The 18212-nt window shown below is 43.2% G+C and overlaps 1 protein-coding gene across 28 annotated transcripts in view; it reads right to left on the reverse strand.

The window, feature by feature from the left end:
* Positions 1-18212, reverse strand: part of plecb (plectin b) — a 148742-nt gene that overhangs the window by 8688 nt on the left and 121842 nt on the right. For 21 of the 28 annotated variants that reach the window (XM_042107810.1, XM_042107809.1, XM_042107828.1 and 18 more), the window contains 15 exons: positions 17907-18002; positions 17691-17816; positions 17406-17558; positions 17008-17162; positions 16595-16721; positions 15892-16075; positions 15684-15704; positions 14469-14626; positions 13139-13314; positions 12647-12785; positions 11766-12122; positions 11336-11419; positions 11096-11200; positions 10773-10871; positions 5691-9044 (listed from right to left, as the gene is read on the reverse strand). In XM_042107810.1, the coding sequence (XP_041963744.1) occupies positions 5691-9044; positions 10773-10871; positions 11096-11200; positions 11336-11419; positions 11766-12122; positions 12647-12785; positions 13139-13314; positions 14469-14626; positions 15684-15704; positions 15892-16075; positions 16595-16721; positions 17008-17162; positions 17406-17558; positions 17691-17816; positions 17907-18002 (5334 nt within the window). The remainder of the gene's footprint in view (positions 1-5690; positions 9045-10772; positions 10872-11095; positions 11201-11335; positions 11420-11765; positions 12123-12646; positions 12786-13138; positions 13315-14468; positions 14627-15683; positions 15705-15891; positions 16076-16594; positions 16722-17007; positions 17163-17405; positions 17559-17690; positions 17817-17906; positions 18003-18212) is intronic. The other 7 variants (XM_042107811.1, XM_042107807.1, XM_042107806.1 and 4 more) reach the window with 2 other exon arrangements.

The following is an 18212-nucleotide window of genomic DNA, read 5'->3' on the forward strand; positions in this document are numbered from 1 at the left end:
TTCACACTTGTGGTTCACAGTCAATTTTCCTTTGAAATATAGGTCATATGACCGTGGCTGGCTGGCCGACAAGTTAAAAGAAACTAATCATACTAGCAAGCACAATTTACCTTACACGTTATGGGAAGGGTTGGATTTGGGTAAACACTGTTTCAAGGTGCGCCCCGTGCGCCACAGTCAAATATTTTTTGGTATAGCCGTGCAGTGCAAACATGGAAATGCATACAGAGCAATAGCACGGAAATGGCAAACATACAACCTACATTTAAGACCCAGAATTGTTTACAGATGGGCCACAGAAAGTCTCCCGTTTAATAGCCAAGTTCACCTAGCCTAATGCAAGACCAGCCTTTGGTTCATTTGATTCGTTTTTCTTGGATAGCCTAAGCCTGCTAGCCTGGGTGTTCCCATGCTGCCTTGCGCGCGATTTGATTCACGCTGCTAAGGCAGCCTGGAGACCATGGAGCAAATTTTCGCCTGAGATAGGGAACCAATCACAGAACAGGGGGGAAAGCAAGACGATGATGAGCTATGCACAGACGCATTTGATAGACATCCGTGGCACCCAATAAACGGATCTGGGCATTTTTTTCAAATATGAGAAAATGAACGTTTGGTTCCCAGACCACGTCTCATTGAGAAGTGGTGGCGCTAGCCAGGCTATAAGCCTGCCAAACATGAAGCAAATAAAAAAATTACTTGTTCACGGTTGGAAAAAAAATATCTTCACGTTGTTTAGCCTAGGCATTTCATATCATGTAGCCTAGTGCATTGTGCGCCTGGTGTTATATCACAAAACATTTGTACAGCAATATGCTTTTAAGAAAGGCTGATCTCTAATAATGGCAACGAGGAAAGACATTTCACGTCCAATTGATTATTATATGTTCACGTAGCGTTTTAAACAAACTGCAGGTAACGTTGCAATTAAAGGTGTATGGGCATTTGCGAAAAAAAGGTTGAGAACCACTAATCTACTGTACATGCGAAATGCCCTGAATATTAGTGTAAATTCCCTCTTGTTAAGACATTAAGAATGAAATTGCACAAAATGATAAATCGCCTCATTAAACCTCTCCCCCAGTATATCTATGGAACTCCTCCTATGGCGTGTGATTGTAGGCCTGGTTTTTAAGCTAAGCAGCAGCGATGGTCGTGGGCCGTGGCCGCTGAGTGTAAGGGAGACCTACGGTTAAACCATAGCGATCTTGCTACTCAATGTTTTTCTAAGGTTGGCTATGTTACAAAGGCAGTGAAAATTTAGACAAATGTATGGCCAGTTGGCCACCGCTTGTTAACCCATTCGTATCAGACTTTTGCAGCCTACACTGTGCATTTGTTTTAATTCGTCAGTATTATATCATAGCAAACAACACAGTCTGAACGTACCAGAGAAATGGTAGCCTACAGCCTAATGGGGGTGAGGGTTTGAAAATCGTATTTTATTAGATTGTATCCTGAATTGTTGGTATGTGGTGGTAATACTGCATTTAATTACATGCAATGTTGAATACCCCCGGTAATTCGAACCATGGTGTTCAAGGAAGACATACATTACACATACTGTATGCCAGTAAATTAGCCTATTTTGATGTGTAGGTTGGTAAACATCAAGAGACAAATAACATTACAGTTAATGTGTAACACTGCAGTTAATGCTATGTTGAACTTTTTTTGTTAACTTATTCTACTTGCCTAACACTCACTGACAATATCGCAGATGTTCAACACATAGAATAGTATTTTAAAAGTGTGTCAAAATGTTCTCTTTAAATGGATTGGATCTCATGGATTTGTTAAGTTTATAACAGATTTTCTTTATAACTTACACAAAAACAAAATTATCATTTGGACTACACTATTTAGCTTACTTGATGATAATAATTTGTAGTGTTCTCTGGGGGCCCCTTGTCAGTGCTGGGTCCTTAGAATCGTCCCCATCAATCAAAGTTAAAACTGAACAATAGTATTTCATTTATTGTTTTTTCTACATTAATTCTTTGATTTTACATTTAAATATCCATTATTAAAAGCTTCATTATAAGGAAGGAATTCATTTAATCACAGTAAAATTGTGTGATTTATTGGTCTTTTTTAATCGTTTGTCAGCACAAGTTAAAATTGTACATTTTATTTCTAGACAACATTCGTTATCAACCTCAATAAGTTTGATGCATATCTAAGGTATTTTGTCTGCTGAATAATTTCAATTAGATTAGTTGAGTCAGAGCCTGTCTACGGAGAGCCTGGCCACTCTGTATTAAGTCCCATTGTGCCGAATTTTGGTTGTAGTTCCACCAGAGTTTCACTGGGGGCGATCGCCATGAGTGCAAAATGAATAGAAGTCAAAGGAGCTAGACGGTTAAATTTGTCTTTTTCACCTGATTGTCATTGAGAAATCTCAGATTTGATTGTAGTTTGTACAACTTCAACATGGGTTATAGGTCAAAAGTTGAATGAATGAGTACTTATGTCCTTTTGATTTGTTACAGGTTGGGTCGTTGTTGCCCATAACACGCTAGCATTGTGCTAATGAATGACGTCATTGACACGTTTGAAAGGCTTTTTAGAAAAAATAAGTGACCTTAGAAAATATTATACTCAACTAAGTATATTTTCTTTGCCTCCCCTTTCGAATACAATTCAAATTACTTGACAAAAAATTATATCCCGAGAAAAGTGGATTTTGAGGGGTACAGCTTCATAGGTGCATCGATGATGTGACCCACACAAAAGACATCATCACTCGGGCTAACTGGAAGCCATGGCTGACAGGGGATGTCCTCAGGCTGCTGAGGGCCAGAGACAAAGCCTACAGAGCTGGGGATGAAGCTGGCATGAAAACAGCGAGAGCCAACCTGTCCCGTGGCATCAAGGAAGCAAAAAAGGAATACACTCACAAGATAACCACCCACTTCAAAGACAGCAGGAACTCACAAAGCCTATGGCAGGGCATTCAGGCCCTCACGGACTACAAGCCCGCGCCACAGAGCTGTGAGAGCAACATCCCTCTGCTCAACAACCTGAACCGCTTCTTTGCTCGCTTTGAAGCACAAAACAGCACCTGCCCACAGAAGACCCATCCCCCTCTACATGAGCAGCCCCTGTGCCTCTCTGCCGACAGCGTGAAGAGGACACTTGCTGCTATCAACACCCGTAAGGCAACAGGTCCAGACAACATCCCAGGTCGTGCGCTGAAGGACTGTGCAGGGGAGCTTAAGGATGTCTTCACAGACATCTTTAACACTTCCCTGAAGCAAGCCATCGTCCCATCATGTTTCAAAGCTGCCACCATCATACCTGTGCCGAAGAAAACTGCTCCATCCTGCTTCAATGACTACCGCCCTGTGGCACTGACACCCATCATCATGAAGTGCTTTGAGCGGCTTGTCATGTCACATATCAAAGCCATTCTCCCCCCCACCCTGGACCCCTTCCAGTTTGCATACCGAGCCAAGCGGTCTACAGAGGATGCAATCTGCTCTGCCCTCCACCCAGCCCTCACCCACCTGGAAAAAAGAGACTCATATGTGAGATTGCTGTTTATAGACTTCAGTTCTGCATTCAACACCATAATACCACAACAACTCACCTGCAAACTTGACAAACTGGGACTCAGTACCTACCTCTGCAACTGGCTACTGGACTTCCTCTGTCAGAGGCCCCAAGTAGTACGTGTTGGCAACAATACCTCAAGCAGCATCACACTGAGCACAGGGGCCCCCCAAGGCTGCGTGCTCAGTCCGCTGCTCTTCACCCTGCTGACACATGACTGCACTGCAACCTACAGCAACAATCACATAGTGAAATTTGCTGACGACACAACTCTGGTGGGTCTCATCACCAAGGGCGACGAGACTCAATACAGGTTGGAGGTCGACCATCTGATCACGTGGTGCAGGGACAACAACCTCCTGCTGAACGTCAGCAAGACCAAAGAGATTGTTGTTGACTTCCGGAGAGGTCACACCCAACACCTGCCACTGACCATCGACGGTGCTGTGGTGGAGAGAGCGAGCAGCACCAAATTCCTGGGGGTGCACATCAGTGAAGACCTCTCCTGGACCACCAACACTGCATCACTGGCGAAGAGAGCTCAGCGCCGCCTGTACTTCCTGCGGAAACTCAGGCGAGCAAGTGCTCCACCAGCCATCATGACCACATTCTACCGAGGCACCATCGAGAGCATCCTCTCCAGCTGTATCGCTGTGTGGGGCGGAAGCTGCACTGAATACAACAGGAAAGCCCTGCAGCGCATAGTGAACACAGCTGGAAGGATTATTGGTGCTTCACTCCCCTCCCTGAAGGACATTTACACCACCCACCTCACCCGCAAGGCGACCAAAATTGTGAGTGATGCAAGTCACCCCGCTCACAATCTGTTTGATCTACTGCCCTCTGGGAAGAGGTACAGAAGCCTGCGCTCCCGCACTACCAGACTCACCAACAGCTTCATACACCAAGCCGTAAGGATGCTGAACTCTCTCCCTCCTCTCCCCCCTCCACCCTCAGCTACATAACATCCTGGACATTGGACCCAAAAATGGCCGCCTGCACTACTCCACTTGCACACTTGCACACTTGTACACTTTACAACTGGTGTTGTTGTCCTGAAAACACAACACTTCTGCTGCTCTTACATAACTTGCACCACTATGCCACTTTCTTCTTACTTAGGTCAAACAGAACTACCCAAGCCTTTTATTGGCCTGAATTTGCACTAGTATTTTTATTGACTGTCTATGCACAATTTCAACCACATTTTGCTGCTCTTATTTTTTCATTATTATATGTGCCCTCTTATTTACTTATTTACTTACTTTTTTATTTACTTATTTACTTACTTTTTTGTTTACTTTAATGTTATGTTTGTCTGTGGACCTAAATTGGTAAAACATGTCTTGTCTTCACCGTGGGATAGTGAGAAACGTAATTTCGATCTCTTTGTATGTCTGGAACATGTGAAGAAATTGACAATAAAGCTGACTTTGACTTTGACTTTGACTTTAGACCTCCATTCATTCTGCACTCATGGACGAGCGCCCTCATGTGGAACCACAGAAGGAACTGCAACCAGTTCAGAAACCGGAAGTTTTCAGAGAGTGGAAGTTCTCCCCTTATTAGACATTTTCTGGTTGAATTGAATCAGTTGATCTTTCTACATTTTCTAAATACCTGCCATTTCCATTAAATTATGATAATTCTGTGCATTTTTTCAACATTACAATTATATAATATTACATAAAGTCCTCATAGGGTTCAGTTTTCTGTCCACAATAAAGTTTTGTTAATGTTAAACTGCACTTTTTCAACTGTTTCAATACACATCCAATTATCCAACACAATCACATATTTCGAGGTGCAAAGACATATACCATATGTGGGTAATTTCAAGCACTTACCCCTGATTGTGAAATTAAAAAAAGGCTATATGGTATGTTAAGACATGCTATGCAGACATTCCATGTATTCAGACAGCATACTACAGCATAAGATATAACTGAAATTTGAAAATTTCATTCAAAGACTGATTTGGAATCATAATTCAAAGCATATAAATTATACTTAGTGTAAGAAAAGGGAAGAGTATTTTGTTAAAGGAAGTATTTTCAAACTGAGGTATTGTTAGTGAAAGGGAGGGGTTAACAATGACATAAGCTGCACTTATATGCCATCTTTGAACACAATACCTCTTTGGACTTAATTTGTAAGTCCTCTGCATCCTTTTTCAGTTTAGCCTTCTCTTTCTCAAGATCAGCGATGGCTTTGCGTAGCTCATCAGCCTCTTTGCTACTGCTCAATCTCTGCACTTCAAGCTTCTGCACAACAGTCATCTTCTCTTGGGTTGCGATTTCTGTCTCGTGCAGACGGGCACTGATCTCATCTGCCTGTTTCTTGAACTTTTTGGCCTCTGCCTCTGCTTTGGCCTGAGCATCACTGAGCTCAGATACCTGCAGTTTGAGTTTCTCTGCCTCAGCTGATATCTGCAACTGTCTCTTGCGCTCAGCCTCCAAGGATTTCTGAAAGCCTTCCATCTCCTCATCCAGACGTTGCTGCATCAGCTGCTTGTCTGCTAGCAGCTTCTGAGCCTGCTCTTGAGCTAGATCTTTCTGTTTCTGCAGCATTTCTGCCTCAGCTTTGAGTTTAGATGCCTCCTGGATAGCTTGCATTTTTTCCTTGAGGACCTTTTCTGCAAGGGTTCGTTGATGAACAAGATCATCTTCTGCTATCTGTCTCATGCGAGCAGCCTCCTGAGCCTCAACACTAAGCCTTGCAGCTTCCTCAGCCAGCTTCTTCATGTTCTCAGCCTCTTCAGCAAGGAACTTCTGTGTGTTGTCTTTGTCTTTTTTGATGAGACGTTGGTTCTCCTCCTCAATTCTCTGCTTCAATTTCATCAGTTCCTCCATCTGAATTTTGACCTTGAACAGCTCTTCTTCTACTTGAGCCTTCTGCTTGACAGCATCACCGACCTCATCCTTAAGGCGTTGGAGCTCATCATCCAGAAGAGTCTTCTGCTTATCTGTCTCATCAAGCTGCAGTTTGACCTTCGTCAGTTCTTGCTCAACTTGAGATTTTTGTCTCAGGGTTTTCTCTGCCAGTTTCTTGTGTTTGGCCATTTCAGCGTCAGCCTGTTGCTTCTGTTTGAGAGCGGCTGCCTCTGCTTGGGCTCTCTTAGCAGCCTCCAACTCTGCCTCTTTTCTCAGTCTCTCAGCATCTTCTTGAGCTTTGGCTTGGTTGGAAGCTTCGACCTCTGCTGCTTGCTTCTGGCGTTCCGCCTCCTCGGCTTGTTGACGAAGGAGAGCAGCCTCTCTCTCAGCTTTCTCTTTGGCATTTTCTGCTTCTTTAGCCAGCTTTTTAGCCTTCTCAAATTCTTCTTTCAGCTTCTTCTGAACAAGGCTGTCCTCCTTTTGCTGCGAGAGAATGCTTTGCACTTGCTGTTCTGCTGCATTGCATTTCTGTGCTGCTTCTTTTGCTGCAAGGCTCTGCCTTTCTGCCTCCTTGTCGGCCTCCTCTTTTTGCTTATTGGCCTCAGCTGCTTTCTTTTTGAGCCGTTCAACTTCTTCCTGGGCTGTCTGGCGCTGACGAGCAGCCTCTTGTTCTGCAGCAGCTATTTTCTTGACTTTTTCTTCTGCCTCTCTCCTCCTATTTTCCTCCTCTAACGCAAGCTTCCTCAGCTTCTCAGCCTCCTTCTCAGCTTGGACTTTGGTTTGTTGAGTTTCCTCGGCAATGTTTTTGAGTTTGTTGAGTTCCAGCTCCAAATCAAGCTTTCCAGATGAGGCTTTCTCAAAGTTAAGCTTAAGGATGCGAATCTCCTCCTCCACAATTCGTCTTTGTTTCAGAGTATCATCAACAATGGATTTCTGTCTCTCCAGCTCAGCTTCAGAGGATTTCTTTAGTAATACTATCTTTTCTTCAATGTCTTGTTTGTGCTGGCTGGCCTGATCTTCGAGGGCTTTCCTCTGGTAGGCTTCATCTTCAGCTTTCCGTCTGAGACGTTCATTCTCTGCCTCCTTCTCTTTGAGGGCAATCTCAGCTTCAGTTCTGAGGCGAGTCGCTTCATTGATTGCAGTAAGTTTCTCTTTAAGGATTCTCTCAGCTTCGGCTCTTTGCTGGGCTGCTTCCTCCTCAGCAATCTGCCTCTGCCTCTTTGCCTCCTCAGAGATGGCACGGAGCTTGGATGCTTCCTCGGCAAGGTCTCGCATTTTTGCAGCCTCTGCCTCAAGGAGCTGTTTACTCTTTTCTGTGTTGGACATACCCTCTTTCTCAGCCTTAGCTTTAAGTTTCAGAAGGATGTCCATTTCGCTCTTCACCTTGGCAAGTTCATCTTCAAGGTGTTTTCTTTGCTGCTCTGCTGCACTGACCTCATTTTTGAGACGGTAGAGTTCATCGTCCAGTAGAGACCTCTGTTGTTCTGCGTGGTCGAAGTCAGCCCTCAAGCGGATAAGCTCTTGCTCTGCTGTGAACTTTTGCTGTGCAGTGGCCTCTGCCAGCTTCCTCTGCCTCTCAAGCTCCTGTTCAGCCATGTCCTTCTGTTTCAAAGCAGACTCCTCTGCCTTAGCCCTCTTCTTAGCCTCTCGTTCAGCATCGGACTTCTGTTTTTCAGCCTCCTCCTGGGCTACAGTCTTCTTGTGTGCTTCCTCTTCTGCTTGAAGTCTGAGACGTAGGGCCTCATTTGCCTTCTGTCTCCATTTCTCCAGCTCCTTCTCAGCATCTGATCTGGCTGCATCAGCTTCCTCTTGCTGCCTCTTGAGACGTTCCGCCTCTTCTTGGAGTTGGATCACAGTGCCATGCTCTTGCTTGAGAGATTCTTCCAGCTTTGAAGTCTTTTCCACATAGGACATGCGCTTGCTCTGGAGCTCAGCAGCTGCGCTCTTCTGTGCTGCATCATGGGCCAACTTTATCTGCCGTTCCTTCTCGACCTCAGCTTGCTTCATGCGCCTTTCTGCCTCCTCTGCCTGATTTTTGAGTTGGTTAAGGTCCTCCAAAGCCCTCTGTTTCTGTTTGGCAGCCTCCTTCTCTGCTTCTGCTTTCAACTTGAGCTCCTCTTCGGCCTTGCGCTTCTTCAGTGTCTCGTCATTGACCTGTTTTCGCAGCTTCTCAGCCTCATCCTGAGCAGCTTTCCTCAGCTTTTCGGCCTCAGCCGCCTTGTCCCTAAGCTGCTGCAGTTCAGTTTCGGCAGTGCTCTTCTGCTTCACAGTTGTCTCGAGTTGGATCCTGATGATACGGATTTCCTCTTCGATCTTGGACCGGCTCTGAAGGGCATCCTCGACCTGTTGGCTCTTGGATTTGATTTGTTGCTCTGAGAGGTTCTTGAGCTCATGCAGCTCTTGCTGAATGTTGTGTTTCTGCTTCTCTGCATCCAGGGTTACTACCTCTCTCTTGCTAACCTCCTCCTGCATCATGAGCTTCAGCTCTTGGGCCTCTTTTTCCGCTTTGGCAATGGCCTTTGCGTGAGCTGCTGCTAGCTGCTTTTGCTTGTCTAACTCGGCCTGCATTTCGGCCATTTTTTTCCTGTCTTCCTCTTTAAGTTTCTCAGCAGCTTTCTGTATTAGTGGAAGTAAATAGTACAGAAAAATCAATTAAGAAATTAACATGAAGTGTTACGTGTTAAGGTTATGGTTATGATTACAGTTAAGGTTACGATTAAGGTAAAAGCAAAAGTAAGGTTATGATTAAGGTAAAGATAAAAGTAATTAGCTTTGATTAACACAAGACAGATGCAAATTCATGACAATGATATTAGAGTTATCAAGACAGGATGCAGGTGCAAAGTTAATATGTATGACACTATTAGATGTAGTTGTGTTGTCTGATGTAATTAATGTATGGAGACGAGAGACATCACTTCACAACACTTCACTTCACAGTCTGAACAACAACTCATGCGCCTGAAGCCATTTCCTTTAGTAGAATTCCCTTGCAAGCCGTATCTGCCTTTTTCAAAACAAGCGGCACACTAAGCATTACCACAACCTTCTACAATGTTCTGATGCATGGAATGATCTGAAATCCAAATATTGTTACTTGAAATGACTGGAGTGCACACACGTGTTGGTGAATACACCAACATAAATTTAATTAAGTCTGGTCAGCCACAAATGACAGTAACAGCTGTGAAAAATGTGATTATAGGTAAAAAGAGTGCGCAAGGAAGGAAAGGCCTTAGGAAAGTTTGGAAAAGGCTGCAGGCGAGGCATTGTAAGGAAACTGTATTCCAAAAGGGTTGTAGGAAATGGTTCGCCCTGCAAGTCTAATAGCCAAGCCATGCTTTGTGTAACAACAAAGATGCAGCAAAGGAAAGCACAGTAACATTGAGAAGAGCTGCTTTGATACAAGTTATTTATAAAGCAGATATATCTATATTGATCATTTGCACTATAGTATCATTATAGTAATGTTAAAGGAGAATGATGTCTGTGGACATTCTGATGAGAGAATATAACCGATAGTAGAAGAGACAATAGAGAGAAATGAGTCTGAAGATATGGGTGTGAATACCTGAAGCACTATAAAAATTTACCTCTTTAGCGCCCAAACAAGACAAGCAATCATCATGACAAAGCACTGGCAAGCAGTTAAGAGAGGCAAAGAAACAAACAAAACATTAAGGTTAGAAAAGAAAGGGAGAAACAAATTTGTGTTAATCTGGTAGAGTGAAGTGAAGAGTGAAACATGGCGACCAGAGTATAAAGTGACACACCAAGGTAGTGTGCAAAATGGAAAATGAGAAGTGACTTTTCCAAACTAGAATATATACATGACATTCAACAAGGGCATCCACAGTATGATATTTCCAAACCTGTACTGTTACAGTAGAAATATGTAGCTTGGAAATAGCTCATTTGGTTAGGATGATTTTCTACACTAGAGGTTGTGCTCAGCCAAATACATAGTAATGTAACAAACAACAACTCTAGATCCATAGATAACAGTGCACCCTATATTTTCATTGAGCCTTGATGGAAGCAGGATAAAGTAGTCAAACGATTTGTGTGTAAATATTATACATGTTAAATCTTATTCACTCAAAACCCTTTCTGAAGAGAGTTGTTTTTGACACCTGGGTGTAGAACTAGAAACTCCAGTGACTCTCTATCTGTAAAACAGCAGCGTGGAAATGAATGTCTAGTCACCCATACATTAATTAGATGGGACTGTGTGTGTGTCATTGTTTGTGATTGGTTGATTGGTTTTGGTTGGACGGGGTTATGGTTAATGTTAGTGTTAGTTTTTTGGGAATGCTCCACAATGCCCTGTGGGTTGTCACGCACCTCCTCCTCCTCTAGGCGGCGCTGCGTGTCCGTGATGAACTTGATGTATTGACTAGTGAGCGTCATGAGCTCACTGTAGCGAGTTCTAAGAGTCACATACTAAGGACAAAAATAAACCAGATTAGATACATAGAATAGGCATACTTTTACCATACCTTTTACCATAGTTAATAAAATAGATAATTTAGAATATTCTACATAATGTACAGTATATAAAATCAGTGTAGCATATTTGACTCTGATATTTGTTAGCTATGAGCAAACCAGAGCATTATCAGTATTGTACTGTCCTAAGTAAACACATCTTAAAGGTGCAGACTCACCTCCTGAATGATATTGTCCGAAGCAGAGTCCATTTTGGTTTTCTTAAGGGGAGATGTCAGTGGTTCCACCTGTGCTTTGTAGGCAATCAGCTGGAGTTCATAGTCCTGAGGAGATAAGAAAAGCTTTCAGTCATCTCTCATCCAGGAGTTAAATAAATAAATGAATTAACATCAAAATACTACCACAAACCAATATGCCATTGTTGTATTGTTGTATTGTTGTATGTATGTCATGTTTACCTTGATGGTGTCGATGTATGCCTTAGCATATTTCTGACACTCATCAACTTTTTCTTTGTTCTTCTCAATCTCCTCCAGGAGTTTCTGAAAATAACATAAATTCTGATTTAGTACATTGACAAATATTGACAATGAATCATAGTAAATTAGTGCAGTGCTATTCAAACAGAACAACTCATGGAAGAACAAACAATGATGTACAGACAGAGATGTCCCATGCATTGTGTATTGTACCATTATATAATCTACTACTGTATATGATTGTACACAAGATGACATCCTAAATTTCCCTCAGGATGAATGAAGTATTTATACATCCTCCACATGTATGTTGAAGTATTGTGTATTCTTTATTCATGCTTAACAGGAAACTGACAATTTAACTAATGAATTAATATGCCAGCTTTCAAGACAACTCTACACATAGTACCTTCTCCTGGGCCAGCTGCTCCTTGAGCGTCTTGCTGTCAGTGATGGGCACGGCCTGGATCTTCTCCTGCCTCTGCTTGGCGTCGCCGATCCACTTGATGAGCCAGTCGTAGCTGTCGCGGTAGTAGCCGACTTGCCTGCCTAGCTGCTCCAGCTCACGCAGGCGCAGGTCAATCTGGCCGAACATGCCCTGCCAGCGGTCTTGGAGGCTGGTGTGGAGCTGGCGGTAGTGGTCGAGCTCCGCATCGCGCTCGCTGTGCACGCGAGACATGCGGTCGCTGACCGACGCGGCCTTCCCCAGCCCGCCTTCCAGGCCGTCAAAGACAGGCTGCTCGGCCTCTGCGTCCTTGCGCATTATCTACAGGAGACAAGAATTTGGATTTTTAGAATTTTTCTAGGATTTTTAGAATGGTGAGCGGCTTCAAATAGTTTTTTACGGATTATACAGTAGGAGGCGAGTAGGAGAAAGGGATGGGGAGGGATTTGGAAATAGAAGCAGGTCGGAATCGAACCCGGGTCCCCGGGCGGTACAACAGCTTCCCCAATCCTGTTCTATTCTTCGCTAGTTTACATAAGAATGCAAAGTGCTCATTTCAAAAACCTCCATCTTTCCTTCGTCATAGGTCGAAACAACCTCATGTCCATTTGTAATTTGGAGTCAGGTAATTATTTCCACACGCATGCCATTATTTATATGAGAGGATCTGGTCTTAATTCAATGAACCACCATAAATTTACTAAAACAACTATGTCAGCTACAGTGCCTGAAGCTTCCCTTCCAAAGAGAAAGGCTGGTAATAATTACTGAACATTAGGTAAACTACACTGCACACACAGATGCCAGACATGCCAGCCTGATTACTGTCTTCACTGGATATTTACCTTGAGTTCAGTACGGTAGGTCTCCACCTCTTTGACGTCTGTCGGCACCTTGTGAACTTCACGGAGGCGGGTCTCATACTTCTTCAGAACGTCCTCTGCCCCTTGCGTGTTGCGAATCACAACATCTACTGTCTTCAGTCTAGAGAAGAAAAGGAGGAAGAAGGACACAGAGAGAAGTATGAACTCTGTTTTTTTTCTCTTATCCTATCATGACTACAAATATTTAGAGGTCAGTTATCCATTTCACTGACATACAGTATAGTGAAAAAGAACTTATGTGAATGTGGTTGTGAATGTGAGTCGATATTCCAACTGCTTCACTGTAAAGTGCTCTAAGTGCCTTGATAAAGCGCTGTATAAATGTAATGTGCTGTTATTTTGTTGAATTTAATATGGTAGAATGTGGTAAGAGTGTCATGTTTAGTCTTGATGTTTTGTCGTTAAAAATAAAGCAGTGGCAGCAGCAGAGACACTGTGCAGATTTACACTTACTTCTCCAGGTAGATGGAGGACAGGCTGTACACTTGGTCCATTTTCTGCAGGGTGATGTCCAGCTCGGAGCGCAGAACGGGAGTGCTAGCCTGCTCAGGTGCTGCCAAGACCTCCTCGGCCTTCGCTGCCACGACATCCAGATTCTTCTTGATGCCCTCCAGCTGAGTTTGATCTTTCTGTGGACACAACAATGTGAAAAATTCACTCAGCAAACTCTCAAACTCTCCCGGAGCGGTAGAAGGAGCTTGTGAAGAAACTGGAGGCCTGTCTCTCCTCTCTTGACGCAGATATGAAAGAGAAAGCTAATGTTCTCTTAACTGGAACCCTAAATTGCAAGTCTTTGATCAGTACCTGCTCTCCCAGCGGCCTGTTGTGCCCCAGTAAATCATAGAGGTAAAGCAGAGAGAGGAGCCCCAAAAACAAGAGCCCGATCACAGGCCACCATAACTGCGTAGGAGAGAGGGGCCCCTCGAGCTCCTCTCCCTCTGAATCCATGCAGGGTGGCAGCAGGAGGAAAGTGGCTAGAATAATGACTAGCTTCACTAAACTGGGAGAGAAGCACCGAAAACAACCTCTCTCTGTTCTCCTGGCAGCAGCGGAGAGAGCACTGGAAACGGTGAGCATGGCATTCCAATACGGCGACCCACCCCCTCCGCTGCACGCCTCTGCCCACTGGGATCCGCCTCTCCCACCTCCTTCCTCTGAGTCACCACCCACCCCACCCCCCTCCAACCCCCACCACCAGCCACACAGCACCACCAGTAACCAGTATCCTCCTGCCTGTATCTCTCCGGACATTCCTTCTCCCTCTCTCTCTCCCTCTCTCTCCCCATCCCATGGTTATCTCTGCCCACTGCTTACTGCTAAATGACCGCAACAGCTTCTCTGTATCCGTCTCCCGCGCCATGTTATGATGCGCTCGGCCTCAACACCCTCACTCATTACATGGCATCATTCATTGTTTATGGTGCCACCCTGTGACTTGCCATTCGCTCAGCTCTTCCCTTCCCCCCCCACCACAGATGTTTCTTATAATTATGTCAACTGAAATACATGCTTCTTATCTGAGGATAAAATGCCCCCCTCTCCCCCTTTATAACAAAACCCAAAACAAAAAAAAACTAAATCAGTTTCATAGTGAGGAAGTATTACATCTGGAACCATGAGTCAAATTCTTCCATTCAATTACAAGAAGCCACCACTAGATGGTGCTAGATTTCCATCAAACTCATCCCTACTAATGCTTAAACACTGCATAAACATGTCACTCTTTAAGAGAATATATGATGGAGATACAGCATGCTGTAGAGGATATATACAACAAGGATACCTTTTGATCGGTAGTCTTTCGGGAACAGTCCTTCAGGGGGTCCTTATCCACAGGCTGACGGATCCTGGCTATGGTGCGAGACTCGACAGCCTCGATCTGAAGACGCAGGTCTTTGACCTGAGTGATGTAGGTCTTAGACACAGACTCATCCTGCTCACCTGTGTGAATTCACAGTTAAGAAAAAGTAAAATCAGTACTCGTGACCAGACAAACTGCGGTGAAACCATGTGGAGGAGTGGTATGGAAGACAAGGTCTACGACACTCCTGCACTGTGCAACCACCATGCATCTATGTCAACAGTGCCAAGGAGCTTGAAAACCAAAGCCTTCTAGAATTAGAGGGTTTCCTCTGCCAAGTACAACCTTCTGCTTCAGTATAATGCATAACATTGCTGTCTATTTCTAAAGACACAAATCAAATAAGCGACTTGCAGTGGATGTGCGTTTCCTTCATTGTCATTGTTTTGACAAATGTAACAACTCTAAAATGGACAGCCAACATGTAATGACAAGCAAAACACATTCAATCAACTTATGTCTACTATACAAACAACAAACATAAAGGAAAAACTAGGGCTGTCAAAATAACTGATTAATTTCGATTAATTAATTTGAGAAAAAATAACTGATCATTGATTGGAACATTTACTTTTAAAAAACGGCCTGATGGTGTTGATAAAAAATAAAGTGTTGAAAATAAAGTCCTCTGCAATGAAATGCCTTGTATGTGAAAAAAAAACTTCTTTCCGAAGCACTTTTGAATTTATTTCCTTAGCATATTAGGTCATAACATAGATTATTATGGCAATTATTTGAACAGTGAAAATAATAATAAAACCGTTTTTGAACTTTAATGTCACTAATGCTGATTATTCAATGATTCATTAGAATTTAAATATTTAAAATACTTTCACAGCAAAAAATATATATGCGATTAATTTAGATTAATTAATCACAGAGTATGTAATTAATTAGATTATTTTTTTTTTATCGATTGACAGCCCTAGGAAAAACATATTGACTTGACAAAACTCATGCATACACACACATACTACAGATGACCAGTTAGTGAGACTAGCATGATGTAATGGATGGGATGGATTGATTAAAACAAACATAACGATGGCACAAATTTGTCTCATTCATGGTGAAGAAGCTTTGCTCATTATAAATGGCATTGAGAACAGCCCGATAACATTGGCTTTTTACACTCACCCTTCGGTTTGACCACAGGTCCTGTAACATGAATTTCATAGACTGAATTCTCCTTCAAATCGTAACAGATCTTACCATTCTGAGACTCACCCATAATGAATTACAAAGGGACACTTTAAACTTTGTAGGATTCTCAGTAAAAAAAAAAAATGGTTAGAGAGAGAAAGATCACAGAGGGAAAAAGTCAGGTCACAGCAGAATTCGTTACCTTTTTCTAAATTGCGCAGCAGGTTCTCGAAGTGTTGCGTGGTCTTCTTGTAGCTGTCCTCGATTTGCATACGGTCATCTGCTCCAAAGGCCTGGGAGTCCTGGCTGTCCCTCAGGAAGTCCTGATAATGCAGCTCCAGGTTCCTCAAAGTCAGCCTGTACTCCTCTGTCTTCATGGTCTTGAACTGGAGAGAGGAAACGGTGGATTGGATTAGGTTAATAAAGGTCAGGATAAGGGGATCAGCTCTGCAAACTGAGGCTGAGCACTCTGAGAATGTTTTAATTCAATTACAGGTGTCCATTTCAGCCGACTCCATTAATCCATTTAATTAACACATGATTTGGTTTCTTGTTCAGCGCTAGCAAGCACGGGCAGTCCCTCTTCCCAACTGTGAAAACACTCAACACATTTTGCTAGGCTAATTCAATTGTGAAGAGGCCTTCAGGATCACTTACTGTAATTCAATAATGCATTCTTATGTGTTTACGTGGATCTTACTATAAATAACTAAGATCGCCACGTATAGTACCACACAGGGCAAACCTAAACACCTAACATGCACCAAGTTCAAGTAAGGACATCGAACAAGCAAAAGAAAAATAAAATAAAAAAAAGCTTGACAATACAGTAGCTCAATAAAATTTACATTAAAAATATTATGTACAAAAAAAGTTTTTTCCAATATAAGAGGCAGTGAGCTCACCATGGTAACGTTCCAGGAGCGGATGAGCGTGATGTCCCTCATCAGGTACTGCCATGACAGGTAGCTCTTCATGTTGATGTGCAGCCTCTGCCAGTAGATGGTCATCTGCTGGAGGCTGGAGTCCAGGCTAAGGAAGACAAAAACACAGGTGTAAAATGTTTGTCTACTCTGGTAGTTATCCTAAGACATAACCTTTTTTACACGTTTTTGCTTTGAAAAAATAGGAAGGGTTGATGGTCTGAATCTATAGCACAGATAATTCTCCCACTTAGTTTCAGTCATGTATCCAGATTTTAATATAACAACTAAGGCTTGTTCAGGTGGTTTAGGAGCCACAATCTCCAGACAATACTATGCACCCCTTAGATGAGAGTACTGCATAAGGTATCGTACTGTTCACATCTGACACTTACTTGGACACACTCTCAACAGCGTCCTTGTTGACAGGTGGGATGAGGAAACAGACGGAGGGAACGACAGCCTCGTCGCCAGAGCGATTCAGCACCTTCCACTTGTATGGCTGCGAGTTGTTGAGCAGAGCACACTCATCTCCTTTGTGCACGGTGATCTAAGGAAGAGCAAGTTAAATTCCAATCAGGAGATACGTGTAAGTATATTTTTAGATATTAAGTATATTAAGAAATATATTTTTAGCTACCCATCATCATCTCTTGTTGTAAAGTATAGTAGTGTAAAATGCTAGTGTAAAATGCTATATTTGAGAACTTTTACATGTGAAATAAGTGCTTGGAAATTATGACTCAGAAGTTCACCAGAAAATAAACTCTTAAATATGACTCTGTGTTCTCACCTCCATCTGTTTGAAGTCACACACAGCCTGAATGGGCAGTTTGCCCTTGATGGGAGTGGTTGGGTTCCTTGGCTTCAGCTGAATGACCGTCTTAGCCCGCTTGTTCAGGCTTGCAATCTGGTTCTTGAGCTCATTGACCTGTTCCTTCTCCTCCTGTAAAGCAGAACCATCGGAGTCATTCAAAACTACAACTGACCAGTGACCACAGATGTGATGCCCTACCTAACCATCTTGAGACCATTCAACACAAAGGGAGAGTAGCGAGGTGACATAAACGCTCCGTACCACAGCATCTTGCAGAAGGTCTTCCAGGCGTGTGGCTGTGGTAGAGCGATCACATGTGTACTTTTTCTTCATGGTCTCCTGCCTCTTCTTCAACTTCTCCTCTGTCTCCTTAACATCGGCGAAGAACTGGGTAGCAGGAAACAACATTGATTTCATGTCCCATACTGTGTGGTCCAGAGAGATATTCATCAGAGGCATCACTATTCATCCCCTTACCTGGTAATAGGCCGTGTTCTCTTTCAGATGAGCTTCGATGCAACAGCACAACTGGAGAATCCAACTCCACTGAGTCTGCAAGGCAGCTGTGAAAGCCTGTGGAAGCAATAGAGATGGTCAATCCGACTGTCTATGGACCCTTTCAACAATAAAAACAAAAACAATGCTTGAACATTCTATTTGGGCCCCAATCTACTTCCTCTGCATTAATATAACATATGGAATTTTAAAAAGGAAGTCTTGTGGGGCCAACTATGATGCTGATAATGGAACTCTCTTGAAAGGGTCTATTGATGCTGGGATTTT

The sequence above is a fragment of the Alosa sapidissima genome, chromosome 10 (genome assembly GCF_018492685.1).
Source record: "Alosa sapidissima isolate fAloSap1 chromosome 10, fAloSap1.pri, whole genome shotgun sequence".
Lineage (NCBI taxonomy): Eukaryota > Metazoa > Chordata > Actinopteri > Clupeiformes > Clupeidae > Alosa > Alosa sapidissima.